Source organism: Hypanus sabinus, chromosome 27, assembly GCF_030144855.1.
Source record: "Hypanus sabinus isolate sHypSab1 chromosome 27, sHypSab1.hap1, whole genome shotgun sequence".
Lineage (NCBI taxonomy): Eukaryota > Metazoa > Chordata > Chondrichthyes > Myliobatiformes > Dasyatidae > Hypanus > Hypanus sabinus.
The window spans coordinates 14,591,837-14,612,280 of record NC_082732.1 but is presented as its reverse complement, the minus strand read 5'-3'; the positions used below and the strand labels follow the sequence as shown (position 1 = coordinate 14,612,280).

At 38.5% G+C, this 20,444-nt stretch overlaps 1 protein-coding gene across 4 annotated transcripts in view; it reads right to left on the bottom strand.

Moving 5' to 3' along the window:
• Nucleotides 1-20,444, bottom strand: part of cep104 (centrosomal protein 104) — a 145,448-nt gene that overhangs the window by 6,683 nt on the left and 118,321 nt on the right. For all 4 annotated transcript variants that reach the window (XM_059951759.1, XM_059951755.1, XM_059951757.1 and 1 more), the window contains one exon: nt 7,940-8,027. In XM_059951759.1, coding sequence (XP_059807742.1) covers nt 7,940-8,027 — 88 coding nt within the window. The remainder of the gene's footprint in view (nt 1-7,939; nt 8,028-20,444) is intronic.

Genomic DNA, 20,444 nt, shown 5'->3' with positions numbered 1-20,444 from the left:
ATTCTGATAGTCAGAATAGTAGCTTAAAAAACTGGGAGCTAATTTTAGTAACAGTCTTAATCCTTTCATCACGGAAGATTCAACTCAAACCAATTCGTTAGAAACGAGGAAGACTGCTTAAAAGCAGAACAAAAACAAAAAACTTCTTCACAGTTAATATGTATAAGTAACTTGGAAAGGAAAGTACTTAATCTCTCTTCAGAGAATGTATTTTTATAAGAATAGGGCTGGGAAACAAACACTATTTCTCTGATTATAATAATACCAGCTTTGCTTCAATAAATGTCTATATTCTTGTCAACAAATTAATTTTTGCAACACACAAAAAGTGCTGGAGAAGCTCAGCAGTCCAGGCAGCATCAATGGAAAAGAGCACAGTTGACATTTTGGGCCAAAACCCTTCAGCAGGACTGCTGGGTCTCGGCCTGAAACATCAACCGTACTCTTTTCCAGAGATGCTGCCTGGCCCTCTGAGTTCCTCCAGCATTTTGTGTGTTGCTTGGATTTCCAGCATTTGCAGATTCTCTGTTTGGGAATAGCTCAAAATAGCTTTTGTTGAATAGCTCAGTTTGAACACTGAACATTTGGCGGGTTTGAGATTCCCAGAGCTGATGGCTTGTAGATTTTGATAGTGATTTTTGAAAAAGTGAGTAGAACAGTAGGGACATCTGTCAGTCTTGAGATCATACAGTTATTCCACATTTGAGAAGGACCAATAAATAGAAGTGAGGCTTTAAACAGAACGGCCATTGTTGGTGTGGACAGAGTTGGAGTGGAGAGCTTGAGGCATTGGCTCAAACGGTTTCACAAAAAGAGGCACAGGTTAAGATAGGTTTCTAGCAAGTTTGTCTCTTCCCTTCTTTTTGCGCAATTAGAGTAGTGGAAATGCCAGGCAAGATAGTGGAATGCTCATGCCGAATGTGGGAAAGACTGCCAGTGGTCCAGATAATTACACCTGCAAAAGGTGCATCTAGCTGCAGCTTCTTTAGACCATATTTGGAAATTGGAACTGGAGCTGGATGAACTCCAGGCCATTTGGGAGGTTGAGGGGTTAATTGATAGGCAATAGAGGGAGATATAACACTCAAGGTGCAGGATACAGATAACTGGGTGACCTCTAGGAGAATAGGCAGATAGTACAGGGCACCCCTGTGGCTGCCCACCTCAATAACAAGTATACCATTTTGGATCTGTTGGGGGGGGGGGGGGGAAGAAATGAACTAGCAGAGGAAAGCCACAGCGGTGAGATCTCTGGCACTGAGTCTGGCTCTATGATTCAGAAGGGGAGAGAAGAGGCAAGTAGTAGTAATAGGGGATTCACTGGACCAGTGGTTCTGTGGATGAGAACCATGGTCCCGCCATGGTCAGGAACATCTGAGTTGACAGCATTCTTAAGTGGAAGGGTGAGCGGCCAGAGGTTGTGGTCCACATTGGTGCCAATGACAGTGGCAGGAAGCGAGATGAGGTCCTGCAAACTGAGTTAGGTGATAAGTTAAAGGACAGGACCTCCAGGGTTGTGAACTCAGGTTTGCTACCCATACCATGTGCTACTGAGGCCAGAAATAGGAAGATAACACTGTTTAACATGCGGCTAAGGAGATGGTGCAAGAGTAAGGGTTTCAGATTTTTGACTTGTTTGGCTCACTTCAAGGAAATGTGGGACCTGTACAGACAGGATGGTTTGGACCTCAACTAGAGGGGGAATTAATATCCTTGTGGGAAGGTGCTACTTTGGAGGGTTTAAATTAGAGTTGCAGGAGTATGGGAATCAGAGTTAGGACAGATAGTTGAGTGGATGTAGGGAAAGATGTTGTCACGCCAAGATACAAAGACAGGAATCTAAAGGTTAAGAATGGTGGAAATAATGTTCTGGGTTTCATCTACTTCAATGCAAGGAGTATTGTAGGTAAGGTGGATGAGCTTAAAATATGGATCAGCACATTAGACAGGGCAGCTGACGGAGTGTCTGTAGGGAAATACTTTCAATCTTGTGATGATAATTCCATTAGTTTCAAGATAATTATGGAGAAGGACAGGTCTGGTTCCCAGTTTGAGATTTTAAATTGAAGGAGGGCCAATGTTAATGGCATCAGAAATAATCTGGCAAGTGCAGATTGGGGCAAGTTGTTTCTGGCAAAGACATGCCGAGTAAATAGGAGGCCTTCAAAAGTGAAATATTGAGGATACAGAGTCTGTATGTTCCTGTCAGGATAAATGGCAAGGCTTAGCAAGTTTAGGGAACCTTGGTTTCTGAAAAATGTTGAGTCCCTGGTTAAGATGATGTTTTCTGCGGTTCAAATCTAGTACGCAATCCCAAAACCTTATATGAAGACTGCTGAATTGAAATTTCATCTACAGGAGGTTGTACAAACAAGTGGAAATTACTACTTAGGTAGAAAGTGTTAATGAATTAATTTGTAGGGTGGAAGTAGGCTCATGATTTCATTAGGCAATTCTTGCTAAGGCCCAAATAGTAACACCATTCATGAATACTTTCTAAGTCTGTGATTTTAAAAAAAAGTTTCCTGAGCAGTATTTACTGGCACCCAAGGCCAAAAGCAAAGGAAAGCAAAATTTGGTGGCTGAGTATGAGCAAAATATTTATATTTCAACGTTTTTGTATCATCAAAACTAGCTTTTAGAGATGTAAATGGCCATTACTGTTGAGACTTCACATTACCAGCAAGTGTATTGTTTTGGTGGGTTTAATGTAGATCTACTTTGTTACCAGATGGATAATAGTAACATACTTTCTTTTTAAGAATGGGATACTAGATAAGCAGCTACTCGTCAATGACACAGGAAAGAACTAATTCAATACTTAAAAGTTGGCAAACAAATGATTGACATTTTGCAGATTTTTGAAGAGGAGGGACAAGAAAGAAAGACCACTTGGAATTGAGCAACACACACAAAATGCTGGAGGAATTGAGCAGGCCAGGCTGCATCTTTAGGAAAAAGTTAACAGTTGATGTTTTGGGCTGAGATCCTCCATCAGGACTGGAAGGGGGGAGGGGGGGAGGAGTCAGAGCAAGAAAGTTGGTGGGGAGGAAATAGTACAAGGTGACAGGTGAAACTGGGAGAGAGTAAAGAGCTGGGAAGTTGATTGCTGGAAGAGAAAAGGGGCTGGAGAAGGGGAAAGGGGAAGGAGCACCAGAGGGAGTGATGGGCAGGTAAGGAGAAAAGGTGAGAAGGGGAAACAGGAATGGGGAGTGGTGAAAGGGGTCAGAAGGGGAAGGGCAATTACCGGAAGTTAGAGAAATCAATGTTCATGCCATCAGGTTGGAGGCTACCCAAACAGAACATAAGAACATAACAGAACTCCAGCAACCTAAATATGGCCTCATCACAGTAGCAGAGAAGGCCGTGGACTGACAAATCAGAATGGGAATGGGAAGTAGAAATGAAATGTGTGGCCACTGGGAGATCCCACTTTTTGTGGCGGACGGAGTGAAGGCACTCAGCAAAGTGCTCTCTGAATCTATGCCCTGTTTCATCAATATACAGGAGACCACACACTAGGAGCACAGCATACAGTAGATGACACCAACAGACTTGCAGGTGAAATGTCACCTCACCTGGTAAGAATGTTTGGGGCCCTGAATGGTAGTGAAGGATGAGGTATAGGGGCAGGTGAGGCACTTGTTTTGCTTGTAAGGATAAGTAGCAGGAGGGAAATCAATGGTGAGGGACGAGTTGACAAGGGAGTCCGATCCCCATGGAAAGTTGAGGGGGAACGCAGGTAGGAAAAGATGTGCTTGTTGGTGGAATCCCACCAATTACAGTGCCTTTTAATAGTACTCACCCCCCCCCCCCCCAAGTTTTTGTGTTTTATTGTTTTACAACATTGAATTAGGATTTAATCTGGCTTTTTTTGACACTGATCAAAAGACAACTCTTGACACTGTCGAAGTGAAAACAGATCTCTACAACGTGATCTAGATTAATTACAAATATAAAACACAAAATAATGGATTGTATAACTATTCACCCCCTTTAAGTCAGTATTTAGTAGATGAACCTTTGGCAGCAATTATAGCCTTGAGTCTGTATGGATAGGTCTCCACCAGCTTTGTACATCTGGACACTGTAATTTTTCCTCAATCTTCTTTACAAAACTGCTCAAGCTCTGTCAGATTGCATGGGGATCATAATTGAACAGCCCTTTTCAAGTCCAGCCACAAATTCTCAACTGGATTGATGTCTGGAATCTGACTTGGCCACTCCAGGATATTAACTTTGTTGTTTTTAAGCAATTTCTGTGTAGCTTTGGCTTTATGCTTGGGTAACTGTCTTGCTGGAAAACAAATCTCCCAAGTCACAGTTCTCTTGCAGGCCGCATCAGGTTTTCCTCCAGGATTTCCCTGCATTCATTTTACCCTCTTCCTTCACAAGCCTTCCAGGGTGTGCTGCAGTGAAGCATCTCCACAGCATGAAGCAGCCATCACCGTGCTTCACGGTAGGGACGGGCTGTTTTTGATTATGTGCAGTGTTTGGCCTTCGCCAAACATAACATTTAGTCTGATGGCTAAAAAACTCAATTTTGGTTTCATCAGACCATAGCCCAGGGGTGGGCAAACTTTTTGACTTGTGGGCCACAAAGGGTTCTAAAACTTGACAGGAGGGCCGGACCAGGAGCAGATGGACGGAGTGTTTTGGTAATACACCTCATAAGAGAAAATAAAATAGCATGGGATATGTAGAAAACATGTGCTTTAATTTCAAATGAAAATGAACAAATGCATTACAACAAAATATCTGTCTTTGAAGTCCCATGGTATTTAGCTATTTATTGAAATGAATTTTAAAACACTGAAAATTAAATGAATAAAATACAGCTTTTTTTTAATAGTAACAGTTATTATTTTAAAGCACTGAAAATTCTGTTATCCTTCAAGATATTATCATCATCACTCTCCTCCTGACTGTCTTTATTTCAAAAACGGTAGGAGATGCAGGTCTACTTGTCCTGCTCCTTCTTATTCAATTGTCCCATGCCAAAACTCAACAACGACCAGCACAAAGACAGAACAGTGACAGCGCGCCAGTATGCAGAGCGCGTTATTTGATCTGGAGCGCATTTTTTTTATTTTGAGAACGTACGTGCACCTGCGCACTACTCATGTCCATCACTTAACAGAAATGACATGTAACATGTAAGGCTTATTGAAAAAAATATTTTCAAATGCATTTTTTACATAACACAATGAAAAAACTTATTTTTAATTTCAGTGGGAACAGTGTTGTTGGTCTCCCTTTTTAGCCAGCGCATCAAAGTCTGGATTTAGTTTTGTTGTGGCGATTCTCAGGATGGATCTGAGGTGTTGGTCAGTTAACTTGAATCTGTGGCTGGCTTTGTTGATGTTCATGATGCTGAACGCCTGTTCACACAAATAGGTCGAGCCGAACAAAGAGTAAAGCGCAAATGTGGAGTAATACGCTGCACCTCAACAAAGGTCAATGTATATAGAATGCGTCATCTATTGGGAAAACGCCAGAATTGCGGGGAAAAAACGTTAACAAGGTTTATTAATATAATTTCATCAAGTTCTGCGGGCCGGATTAAAAAGCTTAACGGGCCGTATATGGCCGTAGTTTGCCGCATGGCCGTACGGCCGCATATGGCCGTAGTTTGCCCATGCCTGCCATAGACCTTTCTTCCAGCTGATTTCAGAGTCACCCGCATATCCCCTGGCACACTTTAGTTGAGATTTCATGCGAGTTTTTTTTTCCAACAGTGGCTTTCTCTTTGCCACTCTCCCATAAAGCTGTGACTGATGAAGCACCCAGGCAACAGTTGTTGCATGTGCAGTCTCTCCCATCTCAGCCACTGAAGCTTGTAACTCCTCCAGAGTTGTCATCTGAAGTCATTCTTGTACAGTTCAAGTTTTTGAGGATGGCATGCCCTTGGCAGATGTATATCTGTGCCACATTCTTTCCATTTCCTGATGATTGATTTGACTGTACTCCAGGAGATATTCAGTGAACTGTAAATTTTCTTCTATCCATCTCCTGACTTGCAGTTTTCAATCACCTTTTGTCTTCATGGTGTAGTTTTTGCCACAGTACTGACTCACCAGCAGTTGGGCCTTCCAGATACTGGTGTATTTCTACTACAATCAATTGAAACACCTTGACTGCACACAGGTGATCTCCGTTTAACTAATAATGTGACTTCTAAAACCCATTGGCTGCACCAGTGATGATTGGGTGTGTCATATTAAAGAGGGTGCATACTTACGCAATTAATTATTTTGTGTTTTACATTTGTAATGAATTTAGATCACTTTGTAGAGATCTCTTTTCACTTTGACATGAAAGAGTCTTTTTCTCTTGATCAGTGCCAAAAAAAGCCAAATTAAATCCACTGTGATTCAATGTTGGAAAACAATAAAACATGAAAACTTCCAAGGGGGGTGAATACATTTTATAGCCATTGTACGTGCTGGATGCAGAGGCTGGTGGGGTGGTAAGTGAAGACATGATGAACCCTATCCCAGGTGTACTGGTGGGAGCATGGGGTGAAGGCAAATGTGCGGGATATGGAAGATATCCAAGATAACAGAAATAGGAATAAGTGAATCCTGAAACTGTAATTAAGACAAATTGATAGACTAAGTTGGCTTATTAATGGAACCTTAAAAGGTAAATTCTGCCATCAAAGGTTGAGTTGTTTTTCACACATCTTCAAATAGCCCTCCACTGAATGCCTTGAAGAGGAAGGAATGATGTTTGCTGACCTATTGGATCAGCAGTGAGTGGGACATGAAGGGCATTAGAAAGGTGGGACACTTTCACTGCCTGAATTCAATGGAGCACGATCATATTTTGTGCACTGCCAGTTAAACATTGCCAAAAACAGTAATAACGCCAGTAAAAGAAATTAGAATGAGAAAACATGTGGTGACAGAAATGAGTCAAGTGTGTAAAAATAGTTCATAAGTGTCACTCAGGTGTGAAGGTTGAAATGATATTGAAAGGCTTTTGGTTAAAGCTTTTGCACTTTGCAGATATACTTAGGAGCCGAGAGGTAATGTTGCAGCTATATATTGGTCAGACCCCCCTTGGAGGAATGTGCTCAGTTCTGGTTGCCTCTCTACAGGAAAGATGTGGAAGCCATAGAAAGGGTGCAGAGGAGATTTACAAGGAAGTTGTCTGTATTGGGGAGCATGCCTTATGAGAATAGGTTGAGTGAACTCAGCCTTTTCTCCTTTGAGCGACGGAGGATGAGAGGTGACCTGACAGAGGTGTATAAGATGATGAGAGGCATTGATTGTGTGCATAGTCAGAGGCTTTTCCCCCAGGGCTGAAATGGCTGCCACAAGAGGACACAAGTTTAAGGTGCTGGGGAGTAGGTACAGAGGAGATGTCAGGAGTAAGTTTTTTTTACTCAGAGTGGTGAGTCCATGGAATGGGCTGCCGGCAATGATGGAGGAGACGGATACCATAGGGTCTTTTAGGAGACTTTTGGATAGATACATGGAGCTTAGAAAAATAGAGAGCTACAGGTAAGCCTAATAATTTCTAGGGTAGGGACATGTTTGGCATAACTTTGTGGGCCGAAGGGCCTGTATTATGCTGTAAGTTTTCTATTTTTCTGTATCTTTGCCTTTGAAATAGTGGGAGGGTAAATCCACCAGTTTTCAAAATTTAGATTCGAGGGAGAAATGCATAAAAAGAGGAGATAACTACACATTGACCAGTCTGACCATCTCTTCTTTCTCTACATTGGGCTGAAAGACAAAATGATTACATGTAATCTTTGCACAGACCATCTAGGAAAAAAAAATGCCTCCATCACCAATACCAAAAAATACCTAGATTGAACAAATTATTCTGTTTGTGTAGAAATATGAATTTTGCTTCAATGCATGTGATTAAATTGAATAATTTAAAATGCAGCTCTTAAAATGGCTTTGATTTATAAAAAGTATTTTACCTTGGAGTTGTTGGGTCCTCTGTAATGTCTGCATTCTGCGGGAGTTCATTTTACAGCCGTCTTTTCCCATGAGATGAAGTTTCCAGGGCTAAGAAAATTGGAAGAACAAGAAGGCTTCTGTTAGTCACAATCTGTGCAGTGAGCAGCTCCTTGTGGAACTGAGATGCAGACAGAATGTCGGTTGAAATATGTGTAAACCACACAGGGCGAGCAGGTCACCATGTCTGCCAGATAGCACAATTTTTCCTTTCAATGTACAAAGCCATAGCTTTATTCAAAGACTCAACGTATTTTATGAAGTGAAGGCTTAAAACAGGACCACAGTATTTTCTACACATTTTTCTCTTAAGACTGTAATGCTGAAGTATTCATGTGTCTCTGCAAACCAGACTTTGATAAATTGGAAACCCTAACAGGAATCTCCCAGTTCTTTGCACAAAAAAAAAATCACAAGTTTATCTTCACTGTTCAGTTGGGTTAACGTTACCTTATCTCCACTGCAAGAAGAAAATAAGATGAATATTAACATAAGTCCCACTCATAGACTACGCCATTTTAAATCATTTAATCAGATATATGGAACCAGATTATATCAATGGAACACCCATCTATTTCATCATTATTTCCTCATGTAGCAATGGCCTTAGTCCTAACAGAAGCATGCCCAATTTCCTTCAGCTGTCACAACTTTGCTGTGAAGTTCTTAATGCAGGGCCTCAGCCCTTTATGACACATTCCCCCCCCCCCCCCCCCCCCACGGCTGCCAGAGAAACATATACAGTGGTATGCAAAAGTTTGGGCACTCATGGTCAAAATCTGTTACTGTGAACAGTTGAGTGAGTAGAAGAGCAATTGATCTCCAAAAGTCACAGTTAAAAACGAAACATTCTTTTCAACATTTTAAGCAAGATTAGTGTATTATTTTTCCTTTGTACAATTTTAGAGTGAAAAGAAGGAAAGCAGCACCATGCAAAAGTTTGGGCACCCCAAGAGATTTGAGCTCTCAGATAACTTTTACCAAGGTCTCAGACCTTAATTAGCTTGTTAGGGCTATGGCTTGTTCACAGTCATTGTTAGGAAAAGCCAGGTGATGCAAATTTCAAAGCTTCATAAATACCCTGACTCCTCAAACCTTCTTCCAACAATCAGCAGCCACGGGATCCTCTAACCAGCTGCCTAGCTCTTTGAAAATTAAAATAAATGATGCCCACAAAGCAGGAGAAGACTATAAGAAGACAGCAAAGAGTTTTCAGGTTGCCATTTCCTCAGTTCGTAATGTAATTAAGAAATGGCAGTTAACAGGAATGATGGAGGTCAAGAATGATGGAAGACCAAGAAAACATTCCAAGAGAACTGCTCGAAGGATTGCTAGAAAGGTAAATCAAAACCACTGTTTGACTGCAAAAGACCTTCAGGAAGATTTAGCAGTCTCTGGAATGGTGGTGCATTGTTCTACTGTGCAGCGACACCTGCACAAATATGACCTTTGTGGAAGAGTCATCAGAAGAAAACCTTTCCTGCATCCTCACCACCAAATTCAGCGTCAGAAGTTTGCAAAGGAACATCTAAACAAGCCTGATGCATTTTGGAAACAAGTCCTGTGGACTGATGAAGTTAGAATAGAATGAGCAAAGGTATGTTTGGAGAAAAAAGGGTGCAGAATTTCATGAAAAGAACACCTCTCCAACTGTTTAAGCATGGGTGTGGATCAACCATGCATTGGGCTTGTGTTGCAGCCAGTAGCACGGGGAACATTTCACTGACAGAGGGAGGAATTCCCTCTAGATACTGGAAGCAAATATCATACCATCTGTTTAAAAAAAAAGCTGAAGGTGAAAAGAGGATGGCTTCTACAAATGGACAATGAAACTAAACACACCTGAAAATCCACAATGGACTACCTCAAGAGGAGCAAGCTGAAGATTTTGCCATGGCACTCACAGTTCCCCCAACCTAATCATCGAAAATCTGTGGATAGACCTCATGAGCAGTGCATTGCAGACAGCCCAAGAATCTCACAGAACTAGAAGCCTTTTGGCAAGGAAGAATGGGTGAAAAATCCCCCAAACAAGAATTGAAAGACTCTTAACTGGCTCCAGAAAGCACTTACAAGCTGTGATACTTGCCAAAGGGGGTGTTACTAAGTACTGACCATGCAGGGTGCCCAAACTTTTGCCTTGGGCCCCTTTTCCTTTTTTGTTATTTTGAAACTGTAAAAGATGGAAATAAAAACGTAATCTTGCTTAAAATATTAAAGAAATGTGTCACCTTTAACCTTATGCCTTTTAGAAATCAGGTCATCTTTTACTCACTTAGCTATTCAGTTACAGAAATTTTGACCGGGGTGCCCAAACTTTTGCATGTAACTGTAGTTATAAAGAAGGCAAGACAGCGGCTATACTTTATGAGGAGTTTGAAGATATTTGGCATGTCAACAAATACACTCAAAAACTTCTATGCATCATTGTCCGGTATGAAGGGGCTACTGCACAGGACCAAAAGAATCTGCAGGAAGTTGTAAATCTAAACAGCTCCATCTTGGGTACTAGCCTACAAAGTACCCTGGATATCTTTAGGGAGTGGTGTCTCAGAGGAGCAGCGTTCATTAAGGACCTCCAGCATCCAAGACAAGCTCTTTTCTCACTGTTACTATCAGGTAGGAGGTACAGAAGCCTGAAGTCACATACTCAGCGATTCAGCAACAGCTTCTTCCCCTCTGAATGTTCCTCTGATTCCTAAATGAACATTGAATCGCTGGACACTACCTCATTTTTTTTAAATATACAGTTGGCCCTCCTTATCCGCAGGGGATTGGTTCCGGGACACCCCGCTGATACAAAAAAAAGCGAATGCTCAAGTCCCTTATACAAAATAGTGTAGTATTTGCATATAACCTACGCACATCCACCCATATACTTTAAATCATCTCTAGATTACCTATAATACCTAATACAATGTAAATAGTTGTTATACTGCGTTGTTTAGCGAATAATGACAAGGAAAAAAGTCTGTACACATTCAGTACAAATGCTACCATCGTAGCTCTTCTGGGAACGCTGATGCCAATTCTCCAGTGAACTTTAATTTCTTGAGGCTGTAGCACTTTACATAGCTAGCTAGCCATCCCTTACTAGCCTTAAACTCCTTCCTCTCGCTCACAACACAATTAGCAAACGAATGAGATGCGATGCGAACAAAGCTCAACTTCTGGGTTTACCCGATCTGCAGTTGGTTGAATCCGCGCATGCTGAATCTGCGGATAAGGAGGGCCAACAGTACAGTGTTTCCGTTTTTGCACGTTTTTAAAAAAATCTATTCAATATACGTAATTGATTTACTTGTTTATTTATTATTATTTTTATTTTATTGATTTTTTTCTTCTGTGCTAGATTATGTATTGCATTGAACTGCTGCTGCTAAGTTAACAAATTTCATGTCACATGCCGGTGATAATAAACCTGGTTCAGATTCTGTTACATCTGGTATGTGCTGTGTGAAATAATATCTCTAAAAATGTTTTGGAATTATTAAAGATGCGGCATAAAAACACATTTTTCGTGTTAACAATAGAATCCAGTCAGTCTGCTATTGTCTCTTCCCTAGATATTTGAATATTGTGTGTATTGCACCAAGCAATGTGACCAACCTGATTCTGATTCTATTCCTGATGCTTCTCTGGCCCAGCAGTGTAAAAGGTGCCAAGCTTCAGATTTTTACCCCTAGTAATCTTTGGAACTTTGAAATGACGAATCAGACGTGCATTGATCCTTTTATATGTGGCATCAGGGGGACGTCACGTGATGACGTAGGATCAAGATGTGGAAATCCAGCTTTCCCGTAAAAAAACAGTAAAATAATGTTTAAGTGAAGAAAAGTTAGTAAATACTTTTTAAAAATTACTTATAAACTACTCAGGATTGTATTAAGATATGTCTCCTAAACAGAAACAGAAGAAAACTACTAATTTGAAGACAACACAAGTTGGAAAAGAATCAAGGCCGGCAGCCATGAAAGAGCCTCGGGCTCAAGTGCATTTTACCTCCGGCAATACAGAACAGGAAACTGCGGCAACATCAACCGTTTCCAAAAAAAAAGAGCAACAGGAATTGTGCATGCGTGAAAGAAGGGGCATGCGCAAACACGAGCAACCTAAACTACAAATCCCAGCTATGATCGGAACTGAAAGTGAAAGTGAATATGAGGTGGAATCAGATTCTCTGGATAAATCAGACGAAGATGAAGAGACAAACAAAGAAGAGCAACAGGTTGGAGGTGATATTGGAGACATAAAAAAATCTTTGGTGCAAATAATGCATGATTAAAAGCATTAAAAGTAATAAAAAAAGATATTAAAAATATGAAGATTATTTTTGATAAAATAATGAAAAGCAGGACAAAATGAACAAGAAAATTTGAAACGGAAGAAATAACAGGAGACACCATTGATAGAGTGAAGAAAATGGAAGATAACATTTCTGCCTGGACATCAGAAAGAAAAAAGTTGTTGGAAAAAGTGGATGTACTTGAAAATTTTAACAGATGAAATAATATTAAGATTGTTGGACTTAAAGAAGGTATAGGGGGAGAGGATCCAATAAATTTTTTTCAAAAATGGATTCCGGAAATTTTGGAAATGGAAGAAGTAACTCAGTTAATTGAAATTGAAAGGGCTCACAGAGCCTTAAGATCAAGACCTCAAGTTGATCAAAACCCACGATCAATCTTGATAAAATGCTTAAGATATCAAGATAAAGAAAAGATCCTGAAGGCGGCTGCCCAACGTGCCAGAAAAAGAAATGGGCCATTGATGATAGAAGGGAAAATAGTTCTTTTCTATCCTGATATAAGTTTTGACCTTTTAAAGAGAAAGAAGGAATTTAACCTAGCGAAAAAAGTTTTATGGGAAAAGGGTTATAAATTTATATCGCGCCACCTGGCAACCCTGATAATTTTTTTGAATGACAGAAAAAGATCTTTTACTGATTATCGGGATGCGGAAGAATTTGCACAAGAACTCCCAAATATTCGCCAACCACAGCCAAAGATTTAAAAGTGAAATGGATTAAAGATGAAGAAAGGGACAGTGAATGGAGTTGATGGATGTTTAAAGACAGAAGAATATTTAAATATATTCTTAATTATATGATACAGGGGGAGAAAGGTAAAAATTTGAGAAATATTAATCGAGAGTAGTGATATTTTTTTCTTCTCTTATATATACTTTTTTTATGTTACGGGGGAACTTCGGATCGATTGCTACGGGATTCACATGTGTAATCATGGTGATTGCCATGACCCGTACAACAGAGGGGGGTAATGTTGTGTTTTTTTTATTCACAACATTATAGTAGGGGGGTATTTTGTTATTTTTTTCTTTATAATCTATTTTTCTTTAATCTTTCTTTCTTTGCCTGGACAATCCGGGGGGAGAGACACATAGCAACATGGAGAATTTAAAAAGATTCCCCAAGGTACTATGAAAGTTGAAAAGTTAGGTATTACTATAGACTGGAGTAACCCTGTTAAAAATAATGACTAATTTACTGTAAATGTTAATGGGCTTAATGGACCGGTGAAAAGAAAAAGAATTTTAACATACATTAAGAAAATGAAAATAGATATAGCTTTTAGCTGCATTCCATTTGAAAAAATTACTTATAATTTAAGAGATGAGACTTCCGGTAAGATGGCGATTGTTTAGTTGCTCCAAACTTTTGCTCTGTTATACTTCCTATCTTTGCACTATATGTCTCCCTTTTTAAACCTTAGTTTGTTATTTTATTAGTTCTCTTTTACCCGCCTGCGAATACATCTATCTCATAATGGCTACCAAAGGTACTAAAATCGGGAAAAAAGAAACTTCCACGGCTCTGTCAGCTGAGATTCTCGCTATTTTGGAACAACATTGACAAGATACTTTAATGGATATTAAAACTAAATTTAGAACTTCTATCAACCAGTTGGATTCCAAATTGGATCAGATTAATGCCAGAGTGGATGACCATGCTGAACATTTATCTCGCATCGACCTAACTTCTGAAGATTTAAAACACTGTGTTCAACATCTCAAAACTTTCTGCTCCAAACTAGCGGAGAAGAACTGTAAACTTACTTCCAAAATGGTGGATCTTGAAAATCGGATCCTGCAATCTATGAATTCTTGGTTTGCCGGAGGCCACCGAAAAGGGCTCTTCCGTCGAATTTTTCTCTTCTTTTCTCTGTGAGATTTTCGGGAAATAATTTTTTCCTACTCCACCTGAGCTAGAAAGGGCTCACAGGATTTATGTTCCTCACGCAATTTTGGGTTCCCATCCACAGCCAGTTATTTTATGCTTTCATCGATACCAGGTGAAAAACCGTTTGATTATGGAGGCACGCCGCAGAGGTACTTTTGCTTTTCAAAATACGAACATTCGTTTTGTGGAAGATTATGCCCCCCAGGTTCTGAAGATGTGTGCTGAGTTTAAAGGTGTAATGAAAGTCCTTTTTGATCATGGATTCAGACGTTCTCTTTGAAATCCAGCCGATCTTCGAATTATGCTTACTACTGAATATGAGTGGTTTAAATCAGTGAAGGAGGCTGAGTTGTTTGTTGGAAATCTTCCAGCCATCTTGTCTTCTTCGGAACTGGTCTGACCTTCTAAAATGGTTGATAAGTACTTTTCGAAATAAAGCACTTTTTTCCGAACTCAGACTTTACTTGAGTAATTCAGACATTAACTATTGAGATTCTAAGGGCTCTCTCTGGTTAATCTCTCCCTGGACTTGGTGCATTTTTCCTAAAAAGATGATTTAAGTTTAATGTTTCCCTGCGGACTTTTAGATTTTACCTGTGTAATTTAATTTACTTCTGTATAACTTTATCTACAGAGAACTACAATTGATCTTAATTTGTTTTGGAGGCTTAGAGTTTTTTATTGAAGGCCTCCCTGTTGGTTGATTTATAGTATAAGATTTGCTTTTTTTCCTGTAAACGGCTGATAAGTACTCTCTTTATATTTATAATTTCCCCCTTCCCCCCCTTTAAAAATTTTTTTCTTTCAATCTTTCATAGTTTCTCGCGGGTAGGTTAGTTATAGTTTTCTTTTCTGATTTTTTTTGTATTAAGTTTTATACCTTCTCTGTTGAAGTTGTTCCTATTTGTAATTTGGCTCTCTAGTGCATAAATTAGCTATTATTTGCTAAATTATATATACGGAAACTTTGTTAACGATACAGAACTGGAAGTCATTTTTGGGTTAATATTTTTTGTAGAGCTAGCTGCTTTTTTGGGTAGCTGTCTAGTTTTGGGTTGCGAGAGTGGGGTGGGTTCTCCAATTCCAGCACTACTCACTATTTCTTTTGTTTTCCCTTGTTATTCAGGGCATGTCTCTGTCCTGATTTTACTGATTTATGTTTACATTTTTGCTCCCAGACTGTTATTGTACTGTTTAGATTTTTTTATATGCCTGCTACCTTCTATGCACTAACAATTGATAATGGTTAATACACTTAAATTTGTGAGCTGGAATGTAAAGGGATTGAATCATCCTGTTAAAAGAAGGAAGGTCTTCTCTCATATTAAACAACTCAAAGCTGACATTGCTTTCCTTCAAGAAACTCATATTCGTAGTTTTGATAATTCTCGGCTTTTGTCAAAGTGGGTGGGTCAGCATTTTCATTCATCCTTTGTCGCCAAAGCTGGGGGGGGGGGGGGGGGGGTGGTTTCCATCCTTATTAATTCAAATATTCCTTTTGAACTCCATAATAAGATATCTGATACAATTGGCCATTTTATTATCGTTTCTGGTAAATTATATAATACTAAAGTTGTACTAGCAAACCTGTATGCTCCCAATTTTGATGATGTTAATTTTTTTTGAAGGTTTTTTCTCCTCACTACCAGATTTAAATTCATATTCTCTTAAACTGGGTGGCAATTCTAATTGTTAGTTAGATCCTAATTTGGATTGATCGTCCTCTGTTACTAGATCACCTACTAAATCTGCTTTAGCTATTTACTCTTTTCTTTCTAATTATGGTATCTCAGATATATGGCGTTTCCTTCATCCTACTGAGAGATTCTTTTTTCCACATGTTCACCATACCTTCACTAGAATTGACTATTTTTTACTTGATAATCAACTTATTCCATTTGTCTATTCTTGTGATTATCAGAGTATACTGATTTCTGATCATGCCCCAATTACTTTGTCTTTAAACTTTCTTGGTCTCCCTCAGAGGAATAAACACTGGCATTTTAACTCGATTTTATTATCGGATGATGATTTTCTAAAATTTATTAAGGATCAGATAACTTTCTATTTTAACACCAATACATCATCTGAAATGTCATCCCAGATTGTCTGGGATGCCATGAAAGCATATCTGAGTGATCAAATAATCTCCTATACAGCAAATCTTAATAGAAAGTCCCGTATAGATCGATTAGACCTAATTAATCAGATTAAAGAATTAGATCAATTGTATGCTCAAACTAAGAATCCTGAATTATACAAGAAGCATGTAGAGCTTCAAACTAAATTTGATCTTCTGTCTACTCAACCTGTTGAACGCCAACTTCTTGAAAGTAACAGTTGCTTTTATATTCACGGTGACAAATCTGATAAATTTCTAGTTAATCAGCTGAGGCGTTCTAAAGCTAAACAACATATTACAAAGATCCGGAAGGAGATTGGGGATTTTACATTGGATCACTTAGAAATCAATGACGTATTTAAAAATTTTTACTCTTGGCTCTATTCCTCTGAGTCTCTGAATGAGAATATTTCTGTTAATCTTTTCTTAAATAATCTGAATATTCCTTCACTTTCATCTGATTTTAAAGCCAAACTTAATGAGCCTATATCATTAGAAGAAATATCTTTTGCAATTTCTGCATTGTCTTCAGGAAAATCTCCTGGACCTGATGGGTTCCCCGTAGAATTTTATAAATCATTCTCTTCACTTCTTTCTCCTCAGTTACTCTCAGTACTATCTGACTCGTTTAATTATGGTAAATTGCCACCCTCTTTTAATGAGGCATCTATTATTCTTTTATTAAAAAAGGGTAAAGACCCAACAGAGTGTTCCTTGTACAGGCCAATTTCTTTGCTTAATGTTGATGTTAAAATCTTGGCCAAAGTTTTGGCTCATAGATTAGAAACAGTTATTCCCTCTATTACTTCTGATGATCAAACTGGTTTTATTAAAAACTGTCTTCCTTTTTTTAATATTCGGCATTTATTATTTTATATTCACCTTCAACTGGGATTCCTGAATGCGTTGTTTCTCTTGATACGGAGAAAGCATTTGATCGTATAGAGTGGAACTGCAGTTTTAGAAAAATTTGACTTTGGTCAAAGTTTTATCTCTTGGATCAAATTGCTGTATCTACCGCCTCTGTTTTGACTAATTTTCAGCAATCCCAGTTATTTAACCTCAAACGTGGTACCCGTCAAGGATGCCCTTTAAGTCCCTTTCTCTTTGATTTGGCTATAGAACCTCTGGCGATAGCATTCCAAAGCTGTCCTGAACTGACCGGGATTTGGGGGGGGGGGAGATGTTGAGCATAAAGTTTCTCTTTATGCTGATGATTTATTACTTTTTCTTTCAAATCCGTCCACATCCTTACCTCCAATGTTTTCACTTCTTCATCAGTTTAGCCAGAAAACTGGCTATAAACTTAATTTACATAAGAGTGAACTTTTTCCAATTAATAAAGAAGCACAAGAATTAGCATTTCCTGACCTCCCTTTTAAAGTAGTTCATAATCAATTTACTTACCTTGGGATTACAGTTACGAGGAAGTTTAAAGATCTTTTTCGTGAAAATTTTGCCGACCTTTTATATACTACAAAACAGAGTCTGTCACAATGGTCACCTCTATCTATGTCCTTGGTAGGTCGTATTAATGTAGTTAAAATGTATGTTCTCCCTGAATTTTTATATTTATTTCAATCTATCCCAATTTTTATTCCTAAAGCCTTTTTTGATTCCTTAGACTCTATTATTTTGTCATATCTGTGGAAGTATAAGCGTTCTAGAATTAATAAAGTTTATGTTCAAAAATCTAAAAAAGAGGGTGGCATGGCCTTACCTAACTTTCAATTATATTATTGGGCAGCTAACGTATGTTGTACTACCTTTTGGTCTTTTTTTCATAGCCAAACCAAGTGCCCTAATTGGGTGGCAATGGAGTTGAATTCCACTAAAGATTTATCTATTTCTGCACTTCTTGGCTCTGCACTCTCTAGTAGTTTGTCCAGACTAATTGTTAATCCTCTTGTCAGACACACTTTGCGAATATGGGCTCAGTTTAGGAAATTTTATGATTTTTATGGTTTTTCCCTTTCTAGTCCTATCTTACATAATCATCTTTTTTTTTACCTACTACGTATGATTCAGCATTCCATGATTGGTATAGGAAGGGCATTAGACATTTTGAAGATCTTTTTATCGATAATCACTTCACATCTTTTCAACAGCTCTCTGCTAAGTTCAATCTGCCCAATGCTCATTTTTTTTAGGCATCTCCAAATTAGACAATTTATTAATCCTGTAATTCCTAACTTCCCTGAAATGCCCGAGAAAAATGTTATGGAATTATTTCTTTCTATTAATCCACTGGGTAAAGGTTTAATATCATTTATTCGTGATAAATTAGCATTCTTACGGCGTGCCCCTGTGGATAAAATTAGAATGGCTTGGGAGCATGATTTAAATATCTCTTTATCTGATGAGATTTGGGACGATTCTCAAATCAGTTAATTCAACCTCTCTTTGTGCTCGCCATTGCCTTTTACAGTTTAAGATTGTTCGTAGAGCCCATATGTCTAAATCTAAACTATCTCGATTTTACCCTAATACTAGTCCTCTTTGTGATAAATGCAAAAGGGGCGAGGCTTCTCTTATTCATATGTACTAGTCCTGTCCTAGCTTAGAGAAATTTTGGAAAGATGTTTTTATAACTTTATCCTGTATTCTGAATCACCACTTAGAACCTAACCCTTTAATTGCTGTGTTTGGTTTTTTGGGTGAGACAGATATACGTTTGAGTTCGACTAAGTGTCGAATATTATCTTTTGCTTCTCTCCTGGCTAGACATCTAATCCTCCTTAGATGGAGAGATGTTGCCCCGCCCACGCACGCTCAATGGCTTAATATTATGTCCTGCTTAGACCTTGAAAAAATTCATTATTCAATTCTTAATTCGGATATAAAGTTTCATAAGGTCTGGGGACCTTTTATTACTTTCATAACTTTCCTCTTAATTAAGGGTTTTTTTCCGGTCTTTTACTGTCAGCTCTTTTTTTTTGGTAGTAGGCATTATTTTCTTCTGTTTTCAAGTGTATTTACAATTTTGGGGGGGTTTTAATGTCCTGATTTATATTCTTTATATTGTGTCGTGGTTGGTCTGGCGTTTTTTTTGTTGTGGGGCTTGGGGAGGATACTAACTTTACATAATTTCAATTTGGGTGCTTTCTCAATTATCTTTTTTGTATTATATTATTATTTTATGTTTATTTTTGCACTGTATTAATTTTTTATTTTGGTTTGGGGTTTTTTTGTTATTTGTAGTGTAGAAAATGCATAAAAAAACCAATAAAAAAACAATAATTTAAGAGATAAAAACGAAATATTTCTGAAAATTCGGCGCCCTTGTTTACAAGAGATAGGATTAAATATATAGGTGCTCAGAAGATAAAATTATTGGTTATTTGGGGGGGGGGGGAATAAATAAATAATATATATATATATTCACACTAAAGCTATTATGAACTCCATGGAGCATGTGGGGATCTTCCGATATCCAGGCATTCTTTCTTTCTTTTTTTCTCTTTTTACAGGGATATGTTAGGGGGAGGGGGGAAGGGTTGATAAATTTTTTTCCCCTTCTGTAACCATATGAAAATTCAATAAAAAAATTATATGTCGCATCATTTCTTTTCAATTTTAATTTCTTTTTCTTAAACATTTACATGGTAATATTCATTCGATGTGTTTGAAACTGTAGAATAATTCAAATTCTGATAAAAAGAAATGATACACTCTGCTCCCTTCTTCCATTTTGGAATAATTTGCCTTCTCACACCACCATGTTGATGGCTACAAATTGCAAGCATTTCACCAGTAATCGAATTAAGGATGACAGGTCAATTAAACTGAATAAGCTTAATTTTAGGTGATAGGATGCGTGTGCAAAAACTTGGCAAATGGAGTTTAATGAGGCAAAGTGTTGAGGTCTTGCACTGCAGTAGAAAAAACTTAAGGCAGACTATTATCTAGTGCAGGGGTTCTCAACATTGTGTCCAGAGACTCCTTGCTTTAATGGTATTGGTCCATGGCATAAATAAGGTTGGGAACCCCTGATCTGGAGGGAGAAACTACAAAAGGAATGGGGTTGGTAAGCAGTTAGGAAGGCCTTTATTGCTAGGAAAGTTGAAGTTTAGAGAAGCACTGTTGCAATTGTATAGTGTTGGGGAGCTGTACCTGAAGTACTGTGTGCAGTTCTGGTTCCCTTATT